Below are 26156 nucleotides of genomic sequence, written 5' to 3'. Positions count from 1 at the left end.
CTGTCAACTCCCTGACAAATCTCCCTTGGGAACGCAAAGCCCCAAACGAATAAAGTAGTCACGATGAGAGTAAAATAGCTCCCACAGTCGAAACCTAGGTGGAAGTATATCCCATGGCAGACACGAGGGTCTCTGGGATTTCGGATATGAAGAAGCTCCCTTCTCATTCTCATGTTGCTGATCCTTCGGCTTGGACGGTGAGCGCGAAAGGACTTGCTGCTCCATATTGGATTCGGAGAGATCAAAACCCTGCGAGCGATACGGGGAGGAAGTTGTGCTTTTCTTCTCCGCACCTGAAATGCAGTCTGGATCGGACCCGCCCTGGCAGTATCTGACATTGTCAACAGTAAACGGAAGCTCAACGCGGTCAATATAAATCTCTCCGCCGTGCATCTCGTAGCCCCATTCTGTAAGCGGGATTAGAGGTACAGGGTCATTCACATGTGTCACCCGGCGGAATTTCCACTCCCGCTCATTGCCAGATTCCAGGCGGAACACGGTGTCTAGATAGTCGACGAACGCCTTATTCCCTACCCTTGGTTCCCCGAATGTCGTCACGACTGGTTCCCATCCGCGGAGCTGCATTTCTGTTCCTGCGAGAGCGGCAACTGCGCCGCCGAGAGAGTGGCCTACTAGAGTTAGAGCGTAATCAGGGTATTGGTCTCTTGCTGCGGAGATGGTGTCTAGGATCGTTGCACGGGTTAAACGCCATGCGTTCATGAAGCCCAAATGGACCCAGCAGTCCTCGCATTTCGGTGAATCGCCGTCAGTATCATTGCCTGGGGAGAACGGTATGTATTCCTGGGGATACATGGAAAGGTCAACTATTGCGTTCGGGATTGAGTATGTACCGCGGAAAGCGACGATAATTCGCTTCGGTGAGGGGGGATGCGAGAGGGCGATGTAGCCGCAGGAATCAGAGAGAAAGGGACCTGTATGCCATGTCTGAGTTTCTATCTAGTCAGCTACTAACTCTCAAACGGTTCGGGTAGATCGTCTGTGGAGAAGCGCACGTTGATTAGTTCAAACCCTTTGAGCTCACCACAGTGACTGAGGCATTGGAACGGCTTTCTGATGCCAGTGGTCCCAATGCAGTAGGCGATATCAACAATGTGAGCCAGCTCCTCAATAGAGTCAAATAGTTCCAGGGAGATTTGCCTCCCTGGCGTAATATTTTCGAGAGCCTTGCTGACCTCAAGGGGTACCACGTGAGCAGTCGAGACTCCGCATAGTCTCGTGAGAAATACAATAAGCGAAATGAATAAACTGTCAAGAGACACCGTCATAGTAGCGTAACACCAGAGCTAAACCTGGGCATCAACGCTGAGGAGGAGGCTAGGTAGATATAGAGTGGTTGGCGTAGCTTCCTGAACGTGACAGCGGCGAATCTGGGGTAACGCTAGTACAACGCTTGTCCCGATCAGGCCACATGTACAACCCCACATGCATTTGAGTATCACCCGCTGATTCCACCTGACTACTCGGCACTGTGAGTGACCAGAACTAAAGTTTCATGTTGTTGAGATGTGATGTTACTCTTTACTATATCTCTATTTGTGTCTCTTTGTATGAAGCTCAGCCCAAGAACCAACTCAGATGGTCCAGATGACGACACGGCCGTCAACTCCGCTTGCTAGGCAGCAGTCAGTATATGCTAGAAATGTATGTTTAAGATGACTTACTGCTTATTTTGTGCACGGAGCCAGCAGTATCCTCGTAAACCCTAATTGTGTTGATGGTGTTCTGATGAACGGTCTTGAGCTGCGTGTCGGCCTGCGTCTGTCCCTTCAAGTCCATTTGACGGAACATGTTCAGGGCAGACTCTTCGCGGACACTGCCGGCGCCAGCTCCTGCCTTGTTCTCAATAGTGCCCTCTAATTGCCAACCAGTTTCATCTCCACGAAGGCGATATGGTTCGCAGTCCTACGCCATCAAGTTAGAGTCATTGTCGATTTTGGTAACTGAAAAACAAATAGGCCAGAACTTACATGGCCAGCGGCAACGATTTCGTTCTCTCCATTCCAGATCAAACTGTTGAATGGAAGAAGACGTGTCGAAATATTCAACATGGCGCGGGGAGGCTGCTCGGGGGCACTAGGATACACGACAGTGACACTGCTATCATGTCCGGTGAATGCAAGCGCGTTCCCACTTGGGGAGAAGCACACGCCGTGAATCCAACCAGCAGAGTCGTTGAGGAATTCGCCACAGATGGTATTAAAGGGAAGTCGCTCTCCCCAGGCACTCGGCTCCGGGCGCGTATCGACACCCTTGATGAAGCTGGAAAAGACTCTCGCATGAGAGTCAGTCGAGCCTGCTGCAAGGAGGACAGAGTTAGGATGCCAAGCCAGTGTGGTGATGGTGCTCCGAATTGGTTTTTTCAGGTGCTTGGAAATCCACCAGTCGTTCTCCTCCTCAAAGTAGCATACAGCAATAACGCGTGCACCAGATCCAACAGCAAACTTCTGCTCAGATGGCGACCAACGCACAAAAGTTGCAGCCCGGTTGATCCGAAGTAGTACCAGCGTGGGCTTCCATCCGGTGGGAGTCTGCTCCCAGACGTAAGCGTTGCGGTCTATATTTGGTTTGAATTAGCTACAGTCAACAAGACAAAATTTTGGTCCTACCCTGCGAGCAAGTAACAATGCGACCTGATTTGGGTGCGATATCCACACTGGTGACGGTCTTCTCGTGGCCCTTCAGCTCATCGGTCAGGGAGAACTTGCTGCCTGTCTTTTGGTAGAGCTCCACATTGTTCTCTCGGGCGACGGCAAGAATTGATTTGTCGGATGAGAACGAATGATCAGCAATAGGAGCGTGAAAAAGGTGGTGAGGTTCGGCGGTAGCCATTGTTGTTATAAGGACAGGAGGAGCTCTCTACTGTCGCCGAGTTGCCGTTGAGTTGACACCTGGTAGGCGGGGGGGAGCTTTGGGGCTATGATGCGAATTGCGGAGCCATGGAATGGACGGTTAGATAATACCTCAAGTCATGTGACCAGCTTATTCTGAAGACGGCTCACATCAACTCAACGCCGCATTTGCGCGACGCATTTCACATTATATTCGGACTCTTGGAAGGGTAAAGCTTGCGGCCAATCACGCCTTGTCAATCTACACGACTCAATACCTTCGGCACCTTGAAATATAATTGATTGTCGACAATGGCTACAAAAACAGGTCCTGCTCGCGCGCCAGCGAAGCCGCCTGCTGGTCTTCCGAACCAAACGTCAGTTTTCCATTTTCAAGGCTATATCAAGATTGCTGACTCCTCCTGAAGACTATATTGTACCAACCTCCCAGACAAGCTTCGAAAATATGACCTCCGACTCTCCCTTTATACACTTTTTTCCACATACGGCACCGTTCTCGACATTGTGGCCATGAAAACCGAAAAGATGCGCGGCCAAGCCCACGTTGTTTTCAAAGATATTCAAGCAAGTACGCAGGCAATGCGTGCACTCCAAGGATTCGAGTTTTTTGGAAAGCCAATGGTAGGTTCACTTCAAGCGTTGACTGGTGGTGGCTGACGTACTGGAAGAAAATTGTCTACGCCAAGGGCAGTTCAGACGTTATTGCCAGGCTTCGCGGAACTTATGTCGCTCCTGTAACAGCTCCTGGTCAACTTCCGACTGTATCAACGGATCTTCAAAAGTCGATTTTCAGCGGACCCCCTGGGGCAACCGCTTTGCCTCCAAAGCCTTCAGGTGAGCCCAACGGGACTGCTCAAGGTGTGAAGCGGCCACGCGAGGATGAAAGTGATGAAGGCGAAGCGCCGATGGATGAGGAAAGTGATGTTCCAATGGAGGCCTCCTCAGACGAGGATTAGTTTGAAATATGGCAAGGAGCATAAATAATGGAGCTAAAGGAGCCCTCCAACAACCACTTCGCGATCTCGGGCATTCTTTAAGCATTGGGCTTTAGGATACCTGTTGATTTGAGGAGATCACTTGACAGTTGGAGACGAACAGAACTACCCACCAAGCCGAGCCAGATAATGAGATATGCCTCGGGGCTGATGTCATGCTCGCTTGCGATGTCTCTCATGGCGTCCGCTGTGTTGCACGGATGGACAAAGAACGCTGGTGTTTCGAATATTGGATGATACTACCATATATGAGCCGCGCGTTTAGTGTCGAGGTTACTGGCACTTACGCCGAAACTAATACCACCCATGATACCCATATTTCTGATATTCCTCCTACATTGATCGGGGACTAGGTATTCATAGGCTTCATCTAAGCCCAGAAACTTGTCCATACGCCGTAAGACAAAATATAGGACGGGAACTTGGTAGGTTGGTGAGAGGAGAATATCATAGTCTACCTGTAGCTCACAAGAGTTGGATGTACGGATAAGGGCTTCCTGCTACCGTGGTCAGAAGGTCATGAGAAATAAGTGAAAGGGCCGATCTCTCTTTACAGAGTCCTCTTCCCAGGCTTCTAGCTGCAAGTCCGCTGTGTCTTCCGTCTGCAGTGACCGTGCGGGACCGTCGTAGTCGGGGCTGAGTATTTGACAGATCTTCAAGATTTGGCCATTTGTCTAGCCGGTTAGTTGAGAGAACCGACTAATGCGGCGAAGGACGAGAAAGGACGGCTTGAATAATCGACTTACCTGGAACCGAACCGACGACCACGGCGTTGGTAACCTAGCGGTCACTTGAACTCGGTGCAGAAAGGCGCGACAACCACTTTCGAATTCGTCATTCGTGATATAAGGAAAAGACGATAACACGCCCTGTTTTGACCCTGCGGCCATTTAAACCATTGAGTTCAAATCCTACTGGCGATAGCCGGGGAAGCAAAAGGTCTTTTAGTTGCAGGATGCTTCACCGAGGTACACCGACTCGTGCTCAGCGTTCGGCAATCAACACCCAGTACCTAGGTGTTTCGAGCACAGACAAAGTCTAGCCGCAGCTGCAGAGCTTGGGATTGCTTGCAGGAGCTGGATGCAAAAGTATGTAATAAGACGCAGTAGTTGATCCCGCCGCTTGGGCGTATCCAACTACGAACCGAATGCGAAAAATGTTCTAACCGTAACCGGTAAGGCTACAGGCAAACTACCTTCTCAAGACGTCAGATCGTGTATCCAATGCTAGACCGTGGAAAGCCCGGAGTATTTTGCTGTGGCTCGCTACTGTGTCCTGACTTTGTTGCTGTGGAAGTTGAGGCGTCCAGCCTGGATGAAAGCGGTTGGTTGACATTAGAATCTGAAGAGCGGGGTAATGAAGCTGCCAAATCCACTCCATCCACAACAAACTTGTTCAACTACATCCTGCAACCCTGAGGCGCGAAACCCTCCTAGATCCTTCAGGACTCCATTCGATCAAAGTCTCGTGTACCAGGATGGATCCCGGTCTCGCAATTGACGTTCTTACTGCGTGACTGCGTCTCTATCTTGTTTCCTGAGCAGATCCCAATCAAACTTACGGTGATGGAAAGCATCTCCGAACGGTCCCCGCCGACCCGCCCATCATGGGAACAAGGAAGACGCCGTTGAACTAGCGCAGATCGATGAACATTCTTGACCTCCCTGGATTACTACCTAAGGTCCTAAACTAGGTGATAGTGTGACTACGTATGTCATGATTTCAGGCAGCTTGAACGCGCTTCTTGGGTGGGCTCTGGTGGGCTGTCCGCGACCGGAAATGACTGATTAATCTCTCTGACACTGTTTACAGAGCCGGTTGCATTAAGGTTGTTGCTATGCGTCCACGCATCTCCCCTCTAAGCGCCGTCAACTGGCCCCCGGCTTTTCGCTGCCGGTCTCGTCATCTTCTGGAGCCGGTTCCGTTTGGTTATTGTCATTAACAAACGCATTCGTCATTGTGTGTTACTTGTATCTCCGGCCGACCATGGCATTAAGATCGCGTCCGTACAGCTCCTCTTCTAAGTCTCATGGAGCCCCTTATGTTCCCTCGGGGTGGCTGCTTTTGCTGAACCAGGGCTTGCTTTCTTCATACATATCATTATCTTTCTGTCCCAATTTGGCCACCATTTTTATAGAGAGCCGTTTCTCTGGTTTCCTATCCATACCCCGTTATTATCTGCACTAATCCCCAAATTCTTGCCCATACGCCCACGTATTTATCTTTCGCTGGATCATTTGATCTACGCATTGCCTTTGCTTCTGCAGCCCTCTATTAGGTAAGTGTATCTGTCCCCAAAGCCTACCACAATGGCACTATACCTACTCCCCCTTCCGCCACGAAAACGGAGCTAGAGCATAGCGAAGCGAAGGAAATTCATTCGAGATTTCAATAGTCGGTTAGCATGGAAAAGGTCTAGCGGCCGCTTTATGACATGTCATCCCAAATCTGGCATACATACTGCATGTATGTTCTGACCGACTCCAAATCGAACTCCAACTCGAATTCCTGTCGGGCATACCTTGCTTCCCCAATGTTGTTCTTTCTTAAATTTCAGTTACAATTGATCGGCTTTTCAGTTCCACTCATGCTATTTATTAAGTTGGAACCAGGAGAAGCTAACCCAGGAGACTCTAGGTTTCACTGAGAGTCATGGGAAGCTCTTTCTCGGTGCAAACTAAAGCGAAACGCCGACGTTCAAACCGGCTCTCAAAGCCACCACAGAATCAAGCAGCTCCAGGCTGTCCTAGCTCACACTCACTGCATCAGCCTGGCGACCAAACTCTCTCGCTCCCATCGACTCCGACAGCATGGCAGAACCCTTGGACCGGCGCTCCTGTTGCTGTCTCTGATGACTTCGGATCACACAATCTACGGTCACAGTCTTTATCTGCTAAGCCATTGCGACGCGAAACGACATGGAAGTCCAAAAGGCTGCCTGTTGCTGAGCGAGGTATTCACACTGCAGCCGGTATATGGCCACCACCGCATGCTTCCCCCACTCCCACCCCGACCAGGAGAGGCTCGTTGTACGGACGAACTTCCTTTCACCCTTCTGAAGTCGTAACTTTCCAACCGACGACTCTTCAAAGCAATCCTCAGTCCCCATTAATTGGGCAGCCAAAAAGATCTTATTCCGTTCACTCCCCGTCCCAGAGATCCCGGAGCGCCGTCCAACAGCGACATACCCTTGATAGATTCGCTTCATTCAATTCTCATACAAGGGTAAAATGCCAGGAGGCTCCTCCGATACGGCGACGTTCTCAGCTTGTGCGGCCTGGAGTTGCTACAAGAAAAGCAACAAAAGAGTTCCCCCCCGTGTCCTCGGAATTTTGTCATGATGGCATTGTTTCACCTGATCCAAGTAACGCACTATCCGAGCCTGGTTTGCCACCTTGGCATACCCATGTGGATGTCTTGCTTAGTGACGTGAAGGCCTTCTCTCAGTTACGTCCAGCTACGCCCAGCGATTTGGGATACACTCACTTAGGATCCCTCAAACTAGGATCTCTTCATGTGGTTAATGGATCCGTATCCCCTTGTCCGAGCGACCGGTCACGGCTGGAGCACTCAGAAAGCCTCACTTCGGAAACCACTCCTGATAATGTGGACGCAACGGATCTTTCGGGCGCGGTTAAGACTACAGAACAGGTGTCGCGGTCTACCTCATTGGACGGGCTAGAGATGTACGCGAAATATTATCCAATCCTTGACACTCCTAGAGGTCTCGATAATGCTCTGAGTGATATATCTGTTAAAACAAAGGAATCGCACCTCGACGTGCCACCTTATCTAAGCCCCTCGGCAAGAAACGGTATACGGACGGGTATCCTGAACACCTCATGTGCTGCCGCAGAAAAGGATGATGTCGACTTCCCTGCTAGTCCTTTCTCCTTCGAGAAATCACCTACGTCCATATTAGGTCACGGGCTAGAGGGCCATGGAGCCGACGATGAGGGCGTATCAGTTCATGATAGGGAAAGTGCCCTCGTTTTATTACCTGACAAGGTTCCAGAGAGACATCTCAGTTACAGCAGTTGCGCAAGTTCGCACAGAAGAGGCGACAGCGGCTATAGCTCCGCCACCTCACACCGGAATTCGCTTGATTCACATACATCTCTGCAGCGCTCTCCGGGCTTCCGGAAAGTCACTCTCGAGGACGGCTACAAAAATTTGCATTCATGCGATTTATGTACGGCCGCGACAGCCAGTATTCAACCTTCTAACAACCGTGATCCTGGCCTCCAGAATCATAAATCAAACTTTCGACAGACCTTGCGGAACCGACCAGCGAGCATACCCCGGGCGCAACGTGGTCAGCCGCAGATTATAGCAAGCGGCCGGTCAAGGGGGCTATCATTTCCAGTACCTAGGAGTTCAGATAGCACATATCCCCTCCCGTTACATTCTACCCAACCAGTCAGCCTTTCCTACGCAACAACAGGACTACCTTCTCCGACTACACTACATACAATCGATCACGGAATGGGGCAGGGTTACGAAACATCCCGTCCAAACTGCAAGTTGGACAGTTTATGTCAGTATGCGGCCATATCTACCTCAGGATATTGCGGTTCCCGAGTTGATATTCGCGAAAGGACAGACTTCAGCGACAACACTGCAGCCCTATTCACTAGCCATCACGCCATGCGCAATCAAGATTCTTCCATCAAATCACATCCCGCAGAACCAGAAGGATGTCAAACGCGCACTGCAACGCTATCATACCCGTGTTACAGCCGCGCTGTGAAGGTGGACCACTTGCTCCCCATGCCTAGCAATGCCTTTCCTCCTCTCTCAATGCCAGATCAAGGGAGCACTAAGTTTGCAGTTGAGCCATCGCGCGGCCGAACGCGCAGTCGGAGCATAGGGTATCAGTACCGCGAGCCTTCTGGGCAGAGAATTGCCAACTTGGCGGCGGTTCTCGCATGATTTTCGCATTGCACATTCAATCTTCAGCCTTTACTATTTTCTTTTGTTATAAAACCTTGTCGGCGGCGGCGTCTGTCTTTCATGCTTGGTTCTAGGTATACCCTTCATGGAGTCCCGGCTTTCAGTAACCATTCCCTCGTACCTTGACCCTGGCGGTCTTTTTCTTACTAGCTTGCCATCTTCACAATCAATCATTCACAATCAATTTACAGCTACATTATAGCCTAAGAGTTCAAAATCGAGACAGGTTAAATGGCGCCACCCGCGTTATGAGTTCGAAGTCTATTATCAACTCTCGCCCATCCAGTTCATTACCAAGATAAATGAGACCTTGGCGGTGAGAAAGACCCAGCTGCGCCATACAAGAATGCCTACGCCAACGGAGCAGGAAGCTTCTACCCATGTTGATGACATGTCAGAGACTTTAATGCCTGCGAGCCAATCGGCTTAAATCGCAGGAAATTTTGACAATAATAAAATTAGCAAGTCAAAATACCTGACTGACAGCAGGCTCGGCATTGGGCGGAAGTGGGTTCTTGTGGCACTAGCGGCATAGTGAGACCATATTAGGGTTAGATATCATGTTGAATGATCTGTAGGCTAGGCTGCAATTCGGGAAGCAAGGGATTGCAGAAGTCCGCAACTTGTAAAGACTAGGTAGTTGTTCTACTTGGTTTGAAATTTTTCAGTTGACCAGTAGTTCTTTATCAAAATAGTGCATTCTCACAAGTTTTGCATCTATTTCTTGTGTACCGAGCACTACTGCGTACCAGAAGACCATACAAATTAAGTCTGATAGTGTAAATTAGATTCCAGAACCCTTGCCGCTATAGTACACAGTTACATGCTGTAGGTGGTAGAGGTACAAAAGAAGAAAATAGAGCTAGCCCATGCAATTCCAGATCCGCCCCTGACGAAACCGAACAGAACATGTCAGAAGTATAACAGAGGCAACCAAAGCGTGATTAATGTCATCGTGCTCATGCTAATTGAGTGGTCCAATGTGTTGCCATGCATTCACGGTGTCATTAGAGTCGTCGTCGTCGTCGTAGTCGTACTGGTAGGTTGGAAGGTATTTGTTTGTTCTCTACTCCACGCGGACTTTCTTGAGTTGAGGAGCTGGCTCTTTCGGAAGAACCACCGACAGGATACCGTTGTTCAAGCTCGCCCTGACGGCGTCCTGGTCCACTCTGGTAGGGAAGGCAAAGGTTCGATAAAATTCTCCAACTAAGCGCTCAGATGCCCAGAACTTGTAGGCAGGTTCCTGGCTCTTGGTGCTGGAGTTCTTCTCTAGAGCTTTTTCCTTGGGGCCCGAAGCTGGAGTTTGCTCGACCGCAGATGTAGCATCTTCCATCTCATCCCAATCCTCGACTGTAGGTTGAAGAGACTTGACTGATGATGTCTCGGACCTGTCATCGGTCTCAGGCTCGGATTTGTGGTAGTTTCTCTCAGAGTGACCCTTAATAACTAGGGTTTGAGGGTCGGTGAATTCGATCTCAATGTTGCTCTGTGCGACTCCAGGAAGTTCTCCATCAAGATAGTAGCGATCCCCTTGCTCGTAGACGTCAAATTTAGGAACAAATGTTCTCATGTTGGTGACCTTCTTGTTTGGTCGGCGAGTGGCCTGGTGCATATCGTAGTCGTCGAGGAGCTGAAACAATGGGGCGAAGTCGCCTGAGCAGTAGCGGGGGAAGAAAGCCATTTTATCTGTGGTGTGGTGTTGTTTTGTTGTTTCTAGAATTAGAAGAGGAAAATGTCGAGGAAATTAATGCCTTGTGAATCGCGAGGATACTTGGTTTAGAAGCGTCTAATTGATGAAGCTTTAGTGAACTCGGAGTGATGTGAATTTGATGATGATGAGACAACTATAGCTGAGCTTCAGCCATTCTTATATACAGAGTGTCCTGTTTTCTAGAAAGACCTGGTATTTCCAAGGACGCTTACGGAGAACATACAGGGCGCTTCCAACACAGCTAGTTCATTGTTGAGATCGTTCGTGGCGCTGCATGATGTGTCTGGGTCCTTCTAGAGCGATAAGATAAGCTGTTTCCAGAAAGTCCGCGAAACTTCACGAAAGACCTCGGCAATATGTGGTCACGTGATATATGAAGGATCGAAGCTGCCTGGCTAGATGAGGGTATGCGGTTAGCTCAGAAGGGTTAATTTACGTATGATGTATTCGCTCATGCTCATGCTTGGTGTAACCTTCAATCTGGTTCGTCTTGATCGAAAACAGTAGTTCTCATGGTATACATGACGGTACCCAGTACAACAATATACAACAGTATGTATTAACCTCTTTCCCTCTCACACAAAGGCAAGGCCGCTTCGACCAGTCCCATCTTCATTTGCTTTTCTTACAAGTGGAAGAGAAATATCTCCTTACAACACTCATATAATCAAACCTGGTAGCGACCTACTGAGGTCGAGTGCGTATCATGGGGCAACCAGACGGAAGGCGCGCACGCTGACCATGCCCAAAATTTTGCTCGAACCGGTCTGTTCCACCCACTTGGACTCATAGTGACGGTCATTAGGAATAACCATCAGTCCCACAGCTTGGAAAGCCTAGCCTTCAAGCTCGCCACTGAAGGGAAAGGACAGCAAAGCTCTCGAGAACGAAACACTTCAGGCGTCACAATATATCAAAGAGGAAATACCCGTCACCGTTCGTACGAGGCCAATGGCACTTAGCGAATATTGCGGATTCCTGGGGATGAATACATCTCAAGCTGCCTTGAGCCTTTGCGCAAAAGATACTCAATTGCGCTAAAGTCTTTCTTGCTTATCGAGATGTGCTTTTGGAATTCCGCCCTGCCGAGTTATAAGCGGGGGTGAGCCGGACAAATTGTCAAACGGTACGTACCGCGCATAAGATTTGAAATTGTTTCTCGATTCCTAGGACAGGAAAGTAAGTGGTGAGTATTATCCACCGATCACAACTTCTCGGGATTTGGAAAGCAGATATGACTACTCACGTTGGGCTTCTTCCGAATCTCTCGGAGGCATTTGCGATAAAGAGACAGCACTTCTCTCTGCAATCCAGAGAGACGTGCCATTCTATTGTAACAATTTGCGTTTGTAGAGGATCGATGCTATTGTGACATTTGTTGGTGGAAAAATTTCCAGGGAGTCGATGCCGCGGGAAATACGTAGAGCTGACGCTCCCCGAACCCGGCTCTGCCGATCCGAAGCCTGGAGTTTGCTTATCTTTTCCGGCCGAGTATCTGGGGTCGTGAGCTTCACATTTAAATTGACGGGGCCCCTGCTTATCCCCACGTTGTCCGAGGATCAATTAAACCGTTACTTTTATTTGTCGAATCAGGGTCAATCACCCAACTCATACCATACATATCACAAGTTCGTTGGCAACTGTGCTATTTATAACATGCCTGCTTTCTCGGTACGCCATTCCAAGGGCTATTAAGATGCATACAATGCATACGAGCTGCTACTTTATGGTGGCTCGGGCGCCGTAAAGAGTTGGCCGTTGTATATTTTGACTAACTGCTATATCGTACAGCGTCTCATTCGCTTCCTAGCCAAGGATGGCCACGTTTATTATGGGGATGTCACTCTCCCTGCTGGCGTCACTGACATCGCCAAAGCCACCAAGGCAAGAGTCATTAAAGGTGACATCTTTGGGCAGTATCGTGTCACCGATCAAGTTGCCGAAGTGAAGCTGCTTTTATCTCCTCTAGCAAGAAAAGATATCAAGACTGTGCGCTGCCTCGGCCTGAACTATGAACAACACGCAAAGGAATCAAACCTTCCAATCCCTAAATACCCTGTCCTCTTTTACAAACCTGTTACTGCCATTGCAGGTCCAACCGATGATATCCCTGTGTCTCTTATGGCTCAAGAAGGGGAAGGCCTGGACTATGAATGTGAGCTTGTCATTGTGATTGGCAAGGAAGCTAAGGAGGTTCCTGAAAGCAAAGCCTTGGAATATGTCCTTGGCTATGCTGTTGGCAATGATGTTTCTCATCGCGACTGGCAGATAAAGCGTGGCGGTGGGCAGTGGGGTCTTGGAAAGGGCTTTGATGGCTGGGCTCCTTTCGGACCAGGTATTGTGTCCTCGGAGTTGATTCGTGATCCCAATGCCCTGAAGATTTCCACGAAGTTGAATGGCCGCGAGGTTCAGTCTTCGTCGACCAAAGATATGATCTTCAGTGTCGCGCAGACAGTGTCGTTCCTATCTCAAGGCACTACATTGCTGCCGGGTGATCTCATCTTTACTGGAACGTAAGTCTGTATTCCATGAACAGCAGAGGCCAAATACTCACGAATGCATAGCCCCCAAGGAGTCGGTATGGGCAGGAAGCCCGCGCTCTGGTTGAAGCACAACGACCAGGTTGAAGTCTCCCTTGAAGGAGTTGGCTCCTGCTTGAATAGAGTGGTTTTCGACAAACCGTCTGTCAAGCTGTGAAGCGGGAAGCCTTTAATAGGCGTAAATAGTGTGGGTCTCGTTTAGTTTCATGCAATATATAGAATCCTACTTCATGAAAGGGCCCCTGACTGAGGACAAGGCAGAGCCGCAAAAACAGCAAATTCGGAGGATTTGGAGTTCATTTCATAATGCTGTTAAAAACCCTAAATCTACATACTAAACAGCTTGTGCCCCATATCCCTTGATGCTCTCAGCAAACGCCCAGTTCTGAGCCTCGACCTGTTGATCTTCATACATCTCAATTCCCTCTTGCGTAATTAATGCCAGAGAGTACTTGTCCATACTTCGCGCGTCACGGTACCAGAGAACTTTGAGACAGTCCTTCAAAGCCGACACGGCATCTTCCTTGCTGATTTCCTCAATAGGGCGCTCCTCTGGGAACAATCGACGAAGGATTGGGATCGCGAGATGAGCACCAAAGCCAGTAGCAAGGTGCGGGGCTGAAAACGTAGTTCCGAGCAAATCGGCAGAGCTCAAGAAAGGCTTCTTTTCCGAGTCAAATCCAGCGACAAGGATATGGTTCCACAGTGGATTAAAATCAGAACGCCGCTTGTAGAAAACTTTCGACAGATAGGTGTGAATATTCTTCGCGTTGAGTTGATTACCATGCACTGAGTAGTTCTCGCGGATATCAATGGACTCTAGAAGGCGGTCGATGTACTGCATGTCTGATACGTCGCCGCTGAACCCGATGACAGCGGCGTCGCCGAATTTGCGCAGGCGTTTGACGTCGGTGAATCGGGCTAGAGATCCATATGATGCTAAGAGATCAAGTGTCAGAGCATGGTCGTGAAATAAGCGTGTGCAGAAGTGAGACTGTACCCAAGTTATCAGCAGCAATAGCAACACCTCCATTGAATTTGACGGCGATGACCGAGGTTCCGGTAACTGCTGGCGACTGAGTGTGTGTTTTAGGTCCCGTGGTCTGAAGGTATGATGAGTCGTATGGTCCGTAGACATCATCCCTGGGCTTAACATGATATTAGAGATGTTCAACGACTTGCGTACCGGAACTCTTACCCGGCCCCATGTTCCAGGAAAGTGGTTCATGGCGAAAGTGAGTTTGTAAAAGGGTGTCGAGAAATAAAGTAGTTTTAATAGCAAGGTATTGCACAGCGGACCGGTATTTATCGATGGAAAGGTTGTAGTATCCTGGACGGCGGCGATTGATGTAAAGAGTAGCTAGGCAGTCGTGGAGCTGACGGAGCTCAATTACATGAGCCATGCTATCACCTTAGGCGGTGAGCACAACCTGCCACGACCTATCTAATCACTAATGCACAAGCTTTCAGACACCTGATACACCATTTCCACTACAGTTGCTGCTGGACTAGTAAAATCGACTACTAATACCTACCAGAAACCTCGTAGTTCTTTCAAGGTCACATTTTTAAAGAGTTGCTCATAGATGCGGCTTCCAACTGACATGTCTTCGTCCAGTCTCTTTTTACCCTGGCCGGTTTTATTAGGCTACTTAGGGATTATGCAGGATTGTCATCATTATCTATTAGTTACCTTGGTTTCGATTTGGGATATGCGGCAGAATAGGGTCGGCTTGTATCTGATACAAATTCGATCGTGTCCCTTTGCCCTTTTGCCCTAGTTTCATCGGCTTTAGCATTAAGTTCCCTCTGCGCTTTTAAAAGCTCTTCCTTGTAGCCCCAGCTCGGCAAGTCTGGAGTGTTCCACATCTCGGTCGGCAAGGAGCTCGAGTACTGCGCGCGATCGTCTATCCCAGCGTGCTGCATCATCTGGCTCAATAAACTGGGGTTCTTGAGAGAAATAGAGTTGGCTAGCTTGTCGTTGAAATGAATGCCTTGTTTCTTCAACGACAGGAAATGCTCAAACTTTGCATTTGCCGCGGGGTTCGGAGATCCAGGCGGAGATGGTGGTATATCTAGATTCGGTACTGGCGGCAGCGTCAAGTCATGGATTAGTGTACGGTTCGATAATGGCTGTCCGCCACTTGTCTGTGCCGGCCCCATATCGTGCATCGGCCCAAGGACGGGGCCGCTAACTTCTCGGTCGGGGACAGTATCCCGTACTGCAGAAGCATCTTTTGGACGATGTCGAGCTATGAGAATTGATTAGTCCGAGCGTGGATACTCTAAACGTCGTGCGGGCGCAATTACTTTTATCCTCTGGTGTTTCAGAACCTTTGACATGTGACTTTTTCAGTTCTTGCTGGCGAGTGGTAAGCTGTCAATCGAATTCAAGGAACGAACTCATAGTGTATGGTACCTTTGACTCTGGAAGGGATTGTTCTTTATCAACTTCGTCCTCACTACTGCTTTCATAATTCCCAAGTCCCAGCATCATTTCCGGATTGTGCCTGGGCAAGCTGGAGTCCGATAATCAAAGCAAGTAACTTTCGTTGCAGTAGAAGTATGGAAGATAGGCGATATAATCTCTCACACTATTACATCGCAGATATAGAAATGATGGGTAAGGGATATTTGTTTAGGGAGAGGGAGATTTGCTGGGTTGTATTGATTCCTGTGCAGAGCTGTACACTGGGACGGCTGCTAGCACATTACATAATCCCAAGGAAGCTCCAGCACCGCTTCAATAGGTGAGAGCTCCGTTCGAGCATCATTGACCTTATCATCGCTCTCCTACCATTTTCAATACATTGCCTGAATTTTCAGTTACATCATTCTCTACAACTACACCAGTACTACTTGTGGAATTCGTCTCAGAAGCCATTAAGATGACAAGTCTCTTCTCCCAAGATCCTCACATCAATCCTATCGGGTACTCCTTCGCCCAGCCGACGAACGCTGGCAACAAGGAACATTCATTTTACCCGTAATACGCTGAGAATTCCTTTACGATAATCAACACCGAGCTAACCTAATTCAGGTATACTGATAATGGAGGCTCGGTCCTAGGCATAACGGGAAAGGATTTCGCTGTCCTTGCTGGCGACACCCGTTCGACTTCCGGATACAACATTAACTCTCGCTACGTTCCGAAGGTTTTCAAGATTGGAGGAGAGGATGAAACCGGAAAAGGCGCTCACATCCTCCTGTCAGTGGTGGGCTTCGCTGCGGATGGCCTAGCTCTCAAGGAGAGACTGGATGCAGTTGTGAAAATGTATAAGTACCAACACGGGAAACCCATGAGTGTGAGAGCATGTGCGCAGCGACTATCAACCATTCTCTACCAAAAGAGGTTCTTTCCATACTACGTGCAGGCAATCCTGGCCGGCTTAGACGAAGAGGGCAAGGGGGCGCTGTACGGTTACGACCCGGTAGGCTCCTATGAACGGGAACAGTGCAGGTCTGCTGGAGCCGCGTCTAGCTTAATTATGCCGTTCCTGGACAACCAGGTCAACCTGAAGAACCAGTATATTCCCGGAAGTGGAGAGGGACACGCCCTAGAAGCTAGGAAACCTGAGCCGATGTCAAGAGAGACGGTGGAACAACTTGTGCGAGATGCGTTTACAAGCGCGGTGGAGAGGCATATTGAGGTTGGAGATGGCCTACAGATGCTGGTTATTACTGCAGATGGGATAGAGGAGGTCTATCACCCCTTGAAGAAGGATTAATGCGAATCAGACCTATCCTGTCAGTAAATGGACATTTCGTTAATCAGTCAAATCCATATTTTCCTTGTTAGAATGGTGTATGGAAATTATCTGGTATGGAATTTCTCCTTGAACATTGTCATCAGATGTACCATGAAAACCCTGTATCAGCCAAATCATAACGCCGTTGTCATAAATAATGAGAAAAACAAACTATAGAACACTGTCCGTGAATAATATCTAGAAGCGCTCCTTCATGCGGGCTGCCACTTTCCGCAGATTACCATACACCTTTCCCTGGATGGAGTCAGCAGGTTGCAAACAAGACAAAGAAGCGGCTAACTTACTGGAGGGGCGCCCAAAATGAGACTAACAACAGCTTCCTGGCCTGCATTGATGTTCTGGAAACGGCCAAGGATGTGAATTTTCTGATCAGCAATGACAATTCTTGTCCGGCTTGCATTCTCAATTGCATGCCTCGTTCGTCCATCTTTACCAGCAATGCGACCGATCGCGCGGCTGAGATGTTCACCGTTTAGAGATGCCTTGACATCTCGAATCTCAAACGAGCGAATGTAGAGGTCGTCCAGCCTCAGTAGTGCGATAGCATCATCAATATCGAATCCGAGCGTGAAAGCCTTGACAAAGTCCTCGCCCTTCTGCAAAGCCCCTGTATCGGTGGTGAACTTGGACGTGCGCAACTCTACCGCCCGACTTCTAATATTCATTCGCACCTGCAACTTAAGATGCTCGACCAATGGGGGGTATATCTTTGGCCAGTTTGCTTTTAACGGTGTCATCCTGTGTGGTGGAACAGGGACTTTTCGGGTCTCAACTCGATATGCAGCTGGTGTATCTTTCGCAGGCGTGAAAACCGGTCGACCTTCCAAGTCAATCCGCATGTCAGTGTCCTCCGCGGAATTCGCTGAAGTAAGAACATCATCGGCGTTATTCGAAGGTTGAACGTCGATCAAAATTTCTTCATCGTGTTCTGTGGCACTGTTAGCCTTACATCTGGTCATTTATTCGTTCACCGTACGAACCCTGCGCAAGAGGGGCAATGGGAGTCTCAGTCGTAGGAGCGTCGGAAGCTGCTCGTAGTGCTGTTGGGGCAGGCATCTTGTCTAATGGTCAAATATGCCCTACTTTCCTTCGAATAGCCACGCCTCTTTGGCCTTGTCCGCCTAATAGTTGAGACAGCAAGGATTTCTCTGACGCTGAAAAGGATATGGGCTTTGGTGCGGGAGGCTTTAAATTTTTATTGCAAACATGTCAAACACTCCTTGATAACGGCAGCGGGATGATTTCATCCAAATTTGCTGCCAGGACTCCGGTCCAGCTGAAGCTCCGATACTCTTGCATTCCGCCCATCTAGTCGCGTTTTCTGGAATCCAAATTTCATCTGCTGAACCATCCCACAATTTCCCGCTTTACAGCGGGCTGTACAGCATGTGACAGTCAGAATGTCTGGTATCTTCGGACGCAAGCTGTACACCACCTTCTGGAAAACGGCTAGTCCGTTCCTGGGACGAGGGTTGCGTGTGACTCGCGTTGAACATCTCTCTGATACGGCATCCCAAATTGATTCTCTCTACAAATCGATCCTTAAGCAATACGCTAGAAAGCTTCCAACGGCGCCCCCCCGCAAGACGAACCAGATTACGCAGCGGTTTGCATCCGGAAGCTGCCTTATCCTCGGTGCCTCGCCCAGTTCCACTGTAGTAGAAACTGGCACAACCTGTGCGGTCAACTCGGAAAAGATTATTTCGCATAGGTTATATTCGTTCGACAGACGGTTCCTACACGGCCTCTCCCGCAATGTACAAACCCGAGGATTCCAGACGAACAAGGACGATGTTTCGCGAGCAAGTGCACGAACGGACGCCGCTGATCGAGCTGGCGTGAAAAATGTTGAAACCGAAGGTAAACATCAGAAATCAGAGGAACAATCGTTTCTACCAGGGGAGAAGCACGAACTCGCTCCTCCAAACCGTCCCCTAATCCACCGCTTACCACACATGCCGCACCTCCATCGCCCAACGAAAGAAGAATTGTTGGCCGCTGCAACCGGCTTCTGGTCAAGGCTGAAGGTTCGGTTTAAGTGGTTCTCTATCCGGAGCGTCCGGCCTTTTAATCTCGATGAGATTGCTGCGCTTTTCTCCTGGGTCATACTCGGTCATATTGTCTGGATCGTTCTGGGAACGACTACCTTTTTTTCTTTGCTTATCTTAGCGATTAATACCGTGTTCGCTCAAGGTGAGTCCTTTCTCCACTAGTCAACCGCTAATAACGATATTAATATTCCCAGAAACTCTGGCTGGCTGGATTGGTAACTACCTTACTAAATCATCTGGTGTAAAAGTGGTGTTTGAATCTGCTATCGTCCCTAAATGGAGAGATGGCGTCATTACTTTCAAGAATGTCTTTGTATCGAGGCGGCCGGGTCAAGGGACAGGCCATGTCAGTAAAGGCTCATCAAAGACTGCAGCTGCCGCTGCCGCCGCTGCACATCTGGGAGATCAATCCGGCGTCGACTTATTAGAGCAGCGCATTTCGTCCGAGGAAGAGGAGGATACTAATTACACGCAATTCGACCTTTCAATAGAAACAGTCAACGTAACACTATCATTTGGCAGGTGGATCAACGGCAAAGGACTCCTTCGCGACGTTGAGGTGAAAGGGGTGCGCGGAGTTGTTGACCGCAGATCGGTGTTTTGGCCTGATGAACCTCGCGATCCCAAATCATATCGGCACGAGCATAACCCCGGTGACTTCGAAATCGACTCTTTCAAAATGAGCGACTTGCTTGTGACCGTATACCAGCCCAATAACTTTAGACCATTCTCGGTAAGCATATTCTCCTGCGATCTTCCGCAGCTGAGAAAACAGTGGCTCTTCTATGACTTTCTATCGGCCAACATGATGTCCGGATCCTTTGACAACTCTTTATTTACTATCCATCCTCGACAAACTCATAGCTTCACTGGCGCGCAACTTGACAATGGGGCAGAAGAGGACGGCAAACCGACCCCTTGGAAGAAACACAGCAGAATTCGCATTGATGGATTGAATATCGATCATCTCAACCGTGGGGTGCAGGGGCCATTTGGATGGATCCATGAAGGCACCGTGGACATTGTTGCCGACATCATGTTCCCCGCGGACAACGACGAAAGCATTGCAAAGGTAATGGCTGATCTTTACGATCGATTGGAAGCGACAGTCACCTCAAATCGGTACACGGACGATTCAAATTTCCACGATTTGACGCATATCGACGAGGGCAAGTCCAGCGACTCCAGGCGTTTTTTAGTTACAGACCTCCGACTCCACCTTAACAATGTGAGGGCAGTTGTTCCTTTATTCACACGAGATCTCTCTTACATCAACAATGCCTTAATAAGACCCATTGTCGCGTACATAAATTCGCGGCGCACTTTCATCCCTGTTAACTGTCGCCTGGTGAAACGGGCGGGAGATTTCGACGGCAGCTGGACTATTTATGACAGCGGCCTCATGGACGATCTCTCGGCAGCTGTAAGTCATCCCTTTTTTGTTTGTCTACTTTCCAGTTGTTGATTTGTTATCCCATCAGGTATACGATGCGTTCGCTCGTGATGTCGTTGATGAGCAAGCACGCAAGCGACGCTTTAAGAAAGTTGGGTTTTGGTCGCTTCAGCTGGCTGCCCAGGCTATCTTCATGGGAATGGCTGGGAACATAGCCTAACAAGGATTGTATGACCATGTATTTGTAACGGATAGCATTGGCTTGACGGGCGTTATGGGATAAAGGCGGTTCATTTAAAAAGACATTTCTCTTCCTTTCATCAACCTCAATACTTTGTTGAGCGGCAGGCAAGATGTAGTTGTATAAGCACAAGGTAAACGGATGGAATATATATTCTGAACTTTTCCATGGATTCATAGCAGAATGCATTAGAAATTTTTCTTGTTCTGCCAAGACGCCCAAACACTCTCGTTGCTTCCTCTTTAGAGAACATGATCTGGAGCATGTGGGCAAGTCTGGATACGTTGTAGCTGGAGTCTCGCCCGCCTGGCAGATCTTCCTGTTTAATTATTCTCAGATCATCCCTATTAATGACCTCCCTCCCTCCCCGCTCAGACTTTGCTCACCCAAACATCCTAAGCTTCTAGGTTCTACTTTCCGTTCACCTTTTTTTTCCAGCGCTGGATTGGTGTTCCTGCAGGTAAGAAACGAAAAACAAGGACATGCACACGAGGTAGACAACCTCGGACTACATTTTCACATTGTCGCTGGGTTCCGACCCCCGTGCCCCTGAGCGCTGGTGGAAGACCCAGTCGAACCGGCTCGAGGCTAGCGACCTGCAAGCGCCCACTGCGGCTCGACCCCCCATGCCGGTTGAATTGAGCTTCGACTCCTAATCAAGCCATGTCGCAGGCTAAGCGGCAGGATAACGACGACACCTTCAGCTCCCTGCATACCAGTTTCGCGGAACCCCCTACAGGTAATACGCGCCGGCCCCTTTTGAAACTAGGTTAAGCAGATGATCTTATCTTGGCCGGTCTTTTAGCACTACGATCGAGCGCGCAGGCCCTCCATTCTGGATCGGCTGTCAGGGTTTCTCCCCGCAAGCAAAGACCCTCCCCCCTGCATACGAGCGCACGAGCTTTGTCACCCCAGCGGACCGATTCGAGTTTATCACAGAGGACAGCATCCCCAAGTTCATCCGCGACTACATCACCGCTCGAAAACCTGACCACCATTAGTGAAATAGCCCATGCCGCATTTCCAGCCCCTCCATCGAGAATCAGTTCAATCCCTTTGAGCGCATCGCACACGTTAAGACAGCGGACACCGAGGGGGATCAATCAGGATGATAGAAAAATGACTGAACAGGCGAGCGATATCATCAAGGCCCGGAAGGACTCTGATGTAGCCGAGTCTAGCAAGTCAGAATCACCTTCCAGGGTGTCATCTATCGGCTCTCTACAGTCAAATAACAGAGAAAAGACAAGCCATCGTGCTATGCCACGTACCTCATCTATCGACTCTGCAATTTCGTCCCTTTCCTCAGCTTCGCAATCGCACAAGTCTTCGTTCGATGTCAGCGCGGTCAGCCAGGCGGATATTGACAATTTAATAAATGCGGCTGGGTCGCCAGATGCTGTTATCATACATCTTTTGAAGGAGAAGCACCATGCGGCTTCGCAAAACACCCAATTATGGAAACTCGTTGATAAGCAGCGAACTCTGATCATGGGTCTGAACAAAGATCTAGAACGTGCTTTAAAAGATAAAGAACGATACAAGAAGAAAGTCAAAGAGCTCCAAACTGCAGCACCTCCACTCCCATCTACAGAAGTTCATTCTGGGCAGTCTTCTACCCCATGGACAAAAGATGCTTCAAGCGGCGGGGTATCAGCGCAGGGCACCAGTAGCAGCAAGACTACCGGGCAACCGCAACGCACTGACACCCTCGACAGCCAAGACTCTACCAACATCACCCCTAGTTTGAAACAGCTTATCGAGACCGAGCTACTAACTGAAGAACCTGATTTGCGATTTGACTCGCAAAGTTCCCAACAGCTGACCTCGGTCCAGGAGGCATCAGCTGCCGCAAGCCCAACGCCTTTAGCCAGCCCGAGTTCTGCATTGGGCGCCAGCAAAAGCCAGAAATTCCCAAATTCGGCCCGAAAGCCCCCTCCTGCGCCGTTGAATTTAGGGCACCCGGACCGCGCGACGACGCTGCGCGAAGCGTCTGATTCCGAGTCCGAATATGAAGATGTTCTTACGGTCGAAGAGTCCCCGATAGAACGTGGAAGGAGAAAGACAAGGGCCGATGATGACAAGCAGCGCGAAGCAGCTCTATCTCGCGAGGTAGTGAATACTGAAACATCAGGGCAGAGCCAACCTCTTTCCCCAAAGACGGGCGGAAACCCAATGACTGCGGGCCATCTGTCGTCAGACGTACGCCGAGCAGTCCCCTCAGGAGCAATGACGGCCTCTATGGGCACTAGTGTGGCTCTGCCTTCAATAGGTGATCGTCATATCATGAATGGCCCAAAGAGTCCTGGTTTACCTCTAAGCCCGAGACCTGAAGACCGTCCTCTTGGTTCTCCTGTGCCACGATTGCCACGGGAAATGCAGACTCCCTTTTCCTCTTTAGCCATGCCTTCGAGCAACAATCCAACTGGGCTTATTTTGTCCCCCCGTCTTGGAAAGGACCAGACCGCTGCGTCCCATGTCGTGTCGAACACCTCTACACACCCTCAATTCCATCTTGATCCGTTCAATCGCCCCGTACCCTCAATTGATGCGGCTGTGAAAATCGATAGCCCTCGATCCCCAGGGTCAATGCCCAGCGGGATTTACCAAGGTTTGAGATCTGACGATTATCCGAATCTTCTACTACCTCCAAATGCGCTTCCCCTCGTCCAGATCAAGGTTTCGTCGTCTAGATTGCGGCCTTCCAGAAATAGCTACATGGCCTCTCGGCCATTAGACGAGGAACCGGTTTTTACATTGAGCGTCTACTCACGATCTGAGAATTTCGAGCTTTGGCGGGTTGAAAAGGTTATCGCTGCGCTACCTCAACTCGATAACCAGTTAAGACAACTTTCTCATCTTCAAGCGAGGCTACCTGATCGGTCTATATTTAGTGGACATTCTCCTGCTAAGGTTGACGCAAGGCGTGCCGCGCTAAATTCATATTTTGATGACCTCCTCGACAACCCGCTGGATGAGAGAGCAGCATTGGTCCTTTGTCAGTTCCTTACTTCGGACGCAATCGAGCCTCGAGATGACGAGACGAGCTTGCTCAAAGGTAATCTCCAGCCGGGATCCGAAATTGCGCGTGGCCCAGATGGAAAGCCTAGAAAGGAAGGGTATTTAACGAAGAGGGGGAAAAATTTTGGTGGCTGGAAAGCGCGCTACTTCGTTTTACATGGCCCCGAACTCAAGTATTTCGAAGCCCCAGGAGGCGCTCATCTTGGAACCATTAAGATCGCTAACGCACAGATTGGGAAGCAGTCGCAACAGGCGCAAGGTCCTTCTTCGCGAGCCGACGACGATGATTCTGACAATCAATACCGTCATGCCTTCCTTATTTTAGAGCCGAAAAAGAAAGACTCTTCCGCCCTCGTGCGCCATGTTTTGTGCGCTGAAAGCGATGATGAGAGAGATACGTGGGTTGAGGCGCTCTTGGAATATGTTGAGGGAGCTCCGGCAAATGATAGCGCTCAAGCCCAGGCGGCTCCTAATAATGCAACGAACACCTCTTCAAAAAACAAGTTGTTCTCCAACGGTAGCAAAAAAGGCAAAGGGACGGATAGCCCAGATATTGAGCCATCTGATACCGTCCAGGGCTTTAGTTTTGAAGACGCTGTTCCCGCCGAACCGCCTGTTATTGGCTCTTCTGATCCGCGGACACCAAGATCGCCAATGTTCCCAACGGTCCCTTTCCAGGAACCAAGCGACATCAACCAGCCCGACCATGGCCAGATCTCATCAAAAGTGATATCTGCACCCACTAATGGCGCCGTGATACAAGACGCTGGCGCCTGGGGAAACAAGACCTCAAGCACTAAAGAGAAGAAGCGCAGTATTTGGGGATTTCGTACAAGGTCATCCATCGATCTTGCTTCCCATCTTCAAGCTGTCTCCGAGGGTCCTCCTATCCAGCTTCATGGTACAGGCAATGAGAAAAGGGAATTGATAAAACCAGTTTTTGGGATGCCGTTGGTGGAAGCAGTGCGAGATTGCGCGCCGTTTGACGTTGATGTCGAATTACCTGCTGTGGTTTATCGCTGCCTTGAATATCTCAGAGCCAAGAAGGCGGAATTGGAAGAAGGCATATTTCGATTGAGTGGATCGAACGTCGTTGTGAAGGCGCTGAGGGAACGATTTAATTCTGAAGGAGACGTCGATTTCCTCGCCGGAGAACAATATTATGACGTACATGCTGTGGCCTCACTTTTCAAACAATACCTTCGGGAGCTACCATCGACCGTTCTCACGCGCGAACTACATATAGAATTCTTGCGTGTCCTTGGTAAGCACATTATCTGATACTATGCAATGTTGATGTTCATACTAATTGTCCGCTTCAGATATCAACGAGAAGCAGAAGAAAGTTGTCGCCTTCAACTCATTGGTTCACAGACTCCCGAAGCCAAATCTGGCCTTGCTGCGAGCATTGGTTCAATTTTTGATTGTCATTGTCAACAATTCCGACGTTAACAAAATGACTGTCAGGAATGTGGGCATTGTCTTTGCTCCTACTCTTAATATACCAGCTCCCGTTTTCTCGTTGTTCCTTACCGAATACGATGAAATTTTCAATGAAGCGCAGGAACCTGCCGTGAACACAGTGGATCTGGTTGTTGATAATCCCTTGACGCCAGAAGACATTCGGTCTCCTCGGCGTCAAATGTTCTCTGATATTCCTACGCCCGCTCACAATCAGATGACATTTCCCCGGCCAGGAGACGGTTCAGATGAATATAGTTCGCATCATGACACTGGCTTCATTCCCATACAGCCGAGTTATGAAACTCTAGCTGCAGAAAGGACGGAGACCTACAGCCAACCGCCAGCGGCTGTGAGCAGGACTTTGGCTCCAGAATCTGACAGAAACCGCAATGCCAAGGCCAAGCGAAGGGAAAGCAACATTCTTTTTATGGATTTCAACAACGATGATCCACCTCAGCTATCTCATGACAATCTTGGTAAGTACTTAGTTTGTTCACAGTATCCTTCTTTCTCTCCATTCTTCCAATCCAAGTGTGCATACTGATTTTGAATAGCTTAAGTTTGATTCCATTACTCAGGTAGATGTCGGTGCTGTCCCTCTTCAGCCAATACTACCGTCGTGCCTAACTTTTTACCTTCGTCGATTTTATTTTTTACTCCTATTCCCACCGCTTACACCATGATATAATGCTTGTGGTCAAGCGCAATGATTCGAACGAATATGCAACGACGTATATAAATGCCTAAACCGCCTGGCGAGCACATCCAACCGGGAGCCTGAAGCGGCTGAGTTCTAATGATAATAAGGGCCTCAATGTCTAATGCTAGTTTTCCTTCTTCCTCTGCGTTGCCTTTTTTGGTTTGGAATGTGACTTACGGTTTCATGTCTGTTTCTTTGCTATCCATCTGCAGTTTTTTATAAATCTCTTCTGTGCCTCTGCTTGCGTTGGGCAAACTCAGGAATTCTATACCCCTTCCTATTTTCAGTTAAGTTATATGATCTCTTCGGCATTCTCATGTTAAGCTGTAGACCTGTCTCAATTCTCCATAAAGCACGTTAGGTGCTATCAGCCAAGGTTACGGAGGGCAACTTGGGTTTGGTGATTATGGAAGCCGCTGAACAGTATGCTACTGTGACTATATCATG

The 26156-nt window shown here is 49.1% G+C and overlaps 12 protein-coding genes across 12 annotated transcripts; 6 read left to right on the top strand and 6 right to left on the bottom strand.

Moving 5' to 3' along the window:
• Positions 1 to 3: 3 nt before the first annotated feature.
• BDW70DRAFT_153688 (Alpha/Beta hydrolase protein) lies at positions 4 to 2850 on the bottom strand (the record flags this gene model as incomplete). The annotated part of the gene is made up of 4 exons (XM_073739693.1): positions 4 to 953; positions 1683 to 1923; positions 1989 to 2575; positions 2628 to 2850. 4 exons carry the CDS (start codon positions 2848 to 2850, stop codon positions 4 to 6), a joined length of 2001 nt encoding a protein of 666 aa, XP_073591865.1.
• Positions 2851 to 2993: 143 nt separating this feature from the next.
• BDW70DRAFT_119121 (U2 snRNP complex subunit MSL1) lies at positions 2994 to 3923 on the top strand. The gene is made up of 3 exons (XM_073734729.1): positions 2994 to 3226; positions 3278 to 3491; positions 3539 to 3923. The coding sequence occupies exons 1-3, from the start codon at positions 3162 to 3164 to the stop codon at positions 3824 to 3826; spliced, it is 567 nt and encodes a 188-aa protein (XP_073591864.1). The 5' UTR covers positions 2994 to 3161; the 3' UTR covers positions 3827 to 3923.
• BDW70DRAFT_163914 (ATG3/ATG10 family protein) lies at positions 3904 to 4755 on the bottom strand (the record flags this gene model as incomplete). Its single annotated transcript, XM_073741384.1, has 4 exons — positions 3904 to 4104; positions 4153 to 4365; positions 4420 to 4539; positions 4612 to 4755. The coding sequence occupies 4 exons, from the start codon at positions 4753 to 4755 to the stop codon at positions 3904 to 3906; spliced, it is 678 nt and encodes a 225-aa protein (XP_073591863.1).
• A 1551-nt stretch (positions 4756 to 6306) lies between these two features.
• BDW70DRAFT_171748 (uncharacterized protein) lies at positions 6307 to 8797 on the top strand (the record flags this gene model as incomplete). The annotated part of the gene is made up of 3 exons (XM_073743301.1): positions 6307 to 8180; positions 8239 to 8360; positions 8408 to 8797. The coding sequence occupies exons 1-3, from the start codon at positions 6518 to 6520 to the stop codon at positions 8795 to 8797; spliced, it is 2175 nt and encodes a 724-aa protein (XP_073591862.1). The 5' UTR covers positions 6307 to 6517.
• Positions 8798 to 9221: 424 nt separating this feature from the next.
• BDW70DRAFT_144008 (Hsp20/alpha crystallin family protein) lies at positions 9222 to 10638 on the bottom strand. The gene has a single exon (XM_073738192.1). The coding sequence runs from the start codon at positions 10497 to 10499 to the stop codon at positions 9885 to 9887; it is 615 nt and encodes a 204-aa protein (XP_073591861.1). The 5' UTR covers positions 10500 to 10638; the 3' UTR covers positions 9222 to 9884.
• A 1547-nt stretch (positions 10639 to 12185) lies between these two features.
• On the top strand, positions 12186 to 13226 carry BDW70DRAFT_153683 (fumarylacetoacetate hydrolase family protein; the record flags this gene model as incomplete). Its single annotated transcript, XM_073739692.1, has 3 exons — positions 12186 to 12200; positions 12321 to 13042; positions 13094 to 13226. The coding sequence occupies 3 exons, from the start codon at positions 12186 to 12188 to the stop codon at positions 13224 to 13226; spliced, it is 870 nt and encodes a 289-aa protein (XP_073591860.1).
• Positions 13227 to 13351: 125 nt separating this feature from the next.
• pre4 (proteasome core particle subunit beta 7) lies at positions 13352 to 14412 on the bottom strand. The gene is made up of 3 exons (XM_073738191.1): positions 14268 to 14412; positions 14070 to 14217; positions 13352 to 14008 (listed from the first exon to the last, which is right to left on the bottom strand). Exons 1-3 carry the CDS (start codon positions 14295 to 14297, stop codon positions 13404 to 13406), a joined length of 783 nt encoding a protein of 260 aa, XP_073591859.1. The 5' UTR covers positions 14298 to 14412; the 3' UTR covers positions 13352 to 13403.
• A 280-nt stretch (positions 14413 to 14692) lies between these two features.
• BDW70DRAFT_144003 (HCNGP domain-containing protein) lies at positions 14693 to 15737 on the bottom strand. The gene is made up of 3 exons (XM_073738190.1): positions 15489 to 15737; positions 15380 to 15431; positions 14693 to 15321 (listed from the first exon to the last, which is right to left on the bottom strand). Exons 1-3 carry the CDS (start codon positions 15564 to 15566, stop codon positions 14759 to 14761), a joined length of 693 nt encoding a protein of 230 aa, XP_073591858.1. The 5' UTR covers positions 15567 to 15737; the 3' UTR covers positions 14693 to 14758.
• Positions 15738 to 15957: 220 nt separating this feature from the next.
• prs3 (proteasome core particle subunit beta 6) lies at positions 15958 to 16797 on the top strand (the record flags this gene model as incomplete). The annotated part of the gene is made up of 2 exons (XM_073739691.1): positions 15958 to 16055; positions 16110 to 16797. The coding sequence occupies 2 exons, from the start codon at positions 15958 to 15960 to the stop codon at positions 16795 to 16797; spliced, it is 786 nt and encodes a 261-aa protein (XP_073591857.1).
• Positions 16798 to 16906: 109 nt separating this feature from the next.
• Positions 16907 to 18058, bottom strand: BDW70DRAFT_119070 (pre-rRNA-processing protein PNO1). Its single transcript, XM_073734727.1, has 2 exons — positions 17124 to 18058; positions 16907 to 17073 (listed from the first exon to the last, which is right to left on the bottom strand). Exons 1-2 carry the CDS (start codon positions 17796 to 17798, stop codon positions 17017 to 17019), a joined length of 732 nt encoding a protein of 243 aa, XP_073591856.1. The 5' UTR covers positions 17799 to 18058; the 3' UTR covers positions 16907 to 17016.
• Positions 18059 to 18116: 58 nt separating this feature from the next.
• Positions 18117 to 20626, top strand: BDW70DRAFT_119055 (mitochondrial distribution and morphology protein). Its single transcript, XM_073734726.1, has 3 exons — positions 18117 to 19032; positions 19085 to 20313; positions 20372 to 20626. The coding sequence occupies exons 1-3, from the start codon at positions 18240 to 18242 to the stop codon at positions 20501 to 20503; spliced, it is 2154 nt and encodes a 717-aa protein (XP_073591855.1). The 5' UTR covers positions 18117 to 18239; the 3' UTR covers positions 20504 to 20626.
• Positions 20627 to 21059: 433 nt separating this feature from the next.
• BDW70DRAFT_119051 (GTPase-activating protein BEM3) lies at positions 21060 to 26000 on the top strand. Its single transcript, XM_073734725.1, has 4 exons — positions 21060 to 21263; positions 21330 to 24809; positions 24868 to 25485; positions 25564 to 26000. The coding sequence occupies exons 1-4, from the start codon at positions 21188 to 21190 to the stop codon at positions 25566 to 25568; spliced, it is 4179 nt and encodes a 1392-aa protein (XP_073591854.1). The 5' UTR covers positions 21060 to 21187; the 3' UTR covers positions 25569 to 26000.
• Positions 26001 to 26156: the final 156 nt, after the last annotated feature.

Source organism: Aspergillus foveolatus (genome assembly GCF_047715535.1).
Source record: "Aspergillus foveolatus strain CBS 279.81 unplaced genomic scaffold BDW70scaffold_84, whole genome shotgun sequence".
Classification (NCBI taxonomy): domain Eukaryota; kingdom Fungi; phylum Ascomycota; class Eurotiomycetes; order Eurotiales; family Aspergillaceae; genus Aspergillus; species Aspergillus foveolatus.
This window is presented reverse-complemented; position numbering and strand designations above follow the sequence as displayed.

Bases quoted from the DNA above. Each gene is read 5' to 3' on its own strand.
- BDW70DRAFT_119121 (XM_073734729.1), top strand. From the start codon at position 3,162: ATGGCTACAAAAACAGGTCCTGCTCGCGCGCCAGCGAAGCCGCCTGCT. The intron at 3,227-3,277 runs GTCAGTTTTCCA...CTCCTCCTGAAG, and splicing joins GCTGGTCTTCCGAACCAAAC to ACTATATTGTACCAACCTCC. The intron at 3,492-3,538 runs GTAGGTTCACTT...ACGTACTGGAAG, and splicing joins AGTTTTTTGGAAAGCCAATG to AAAATTGTCTACGCCAAGGG.
- BDW70DRAFT_144008 (XM_073738192.1), bottom strand. From the start codon at position 10,499: ATGGCTTTCTTCCCCCGCTACTGCTCAGGCGACTTCGCCCCATTGTTT.
- pre4 (XM_073738191.1), bottom strand. From the start codon at position 14,297: ATGAACCACTTTCCTGGAACATGGGGCCGG. The intron at 14,218-14,267 runs GTAAGAGTTCCG...TATCATGTTAAG, and splicing joins TTCCTGGAACATGGGGCCGG to CCCAGGGATGATGTCTACGG. The intron at 14,009-14,069 runs GTACAGTCTCAC...TTGATCTCTTAG, and splicing joins TATTGCTGCTGATAACTTGG to CATCATATGGATCTCTAGCC.
- BDW70DRAFT_144003 (XM_073738190.1), bottom strand. From the start codon at position 15,566: ATGATGCTGGGACTTGGGAATTATGAAAGCAGTAGTGAGGACGAAGTT. The intron at 15,432-15,488 runs GTACCATACACT...ACCACTCGCCAG, and splicing joins AATCCCTTCCAGAGTCAAAG to CAAGAACTGAAAAAGTCACA. The intron at 15,322-15,379 runs GTAATTGCGCCC...CAATTCTCATAG, and splicing joins TGAAACACCAGAGGATAAAA to CTCGACATCGTCCAAAAGAT.
- BDW70DRAFT_119070 (XM_073734727.1), bottom strand. From the start codon at position 17,798: ATGACCAGATGTAAGGCTAACAGTGCCACAGAACACGATGAAGAAATT. The intron at 17,074-17,123 runs GTAAGTTAGCCG...GACTCCATCCAG, and splicing joins TCATTTTGGGCGCCCCTCCA to GGAAAGGTGTATGGTAATCT.
- BDW70DRAFT_119055 (XM_073734726.1), top strand. From the start codon at position 18,240: ATGTCTGGTATCTTCGGACGCAAGCTGTACACCACCTTCTGGAAAACG. The intron at 19,033-19,084 runs GTGAGTCCTTTC...TAATATTCCCAG, and splicing joins TAATACCGTGTTCGCTCAAG to AAACTCTGGCTGGCTGGATT. The intron at 20,314-20,371 runs GTAAGTCATCCC...TTATCCCATCAG, and splicing joins TGGACGATCTCTCGGCAGCT to GTATACGATGCGTTCGCTCG.
- BDW70DRAFT_119051 (XM_073734725.1), top strand. From the start codon at position 21,188: ATGTCGCAGGCTAAGCGGCAGGATAACGACGACACCTTCAGCTCCCTG. The intron at 21,264-21,329 runs GTAATACGCGCC...CCGGTCTTTTAG, and splicing joins TTTCGCGGAACCCCCTACAG to CACTACGATCGAGCGCGCAG. The intron at 24,810-24,867 runs GTAAGCACATTA...TGTCCGCTTCAG, and splicing joins AGAATTCTTGCGTGTCCTTG to ATATCAACGAGAAGCAGAAG.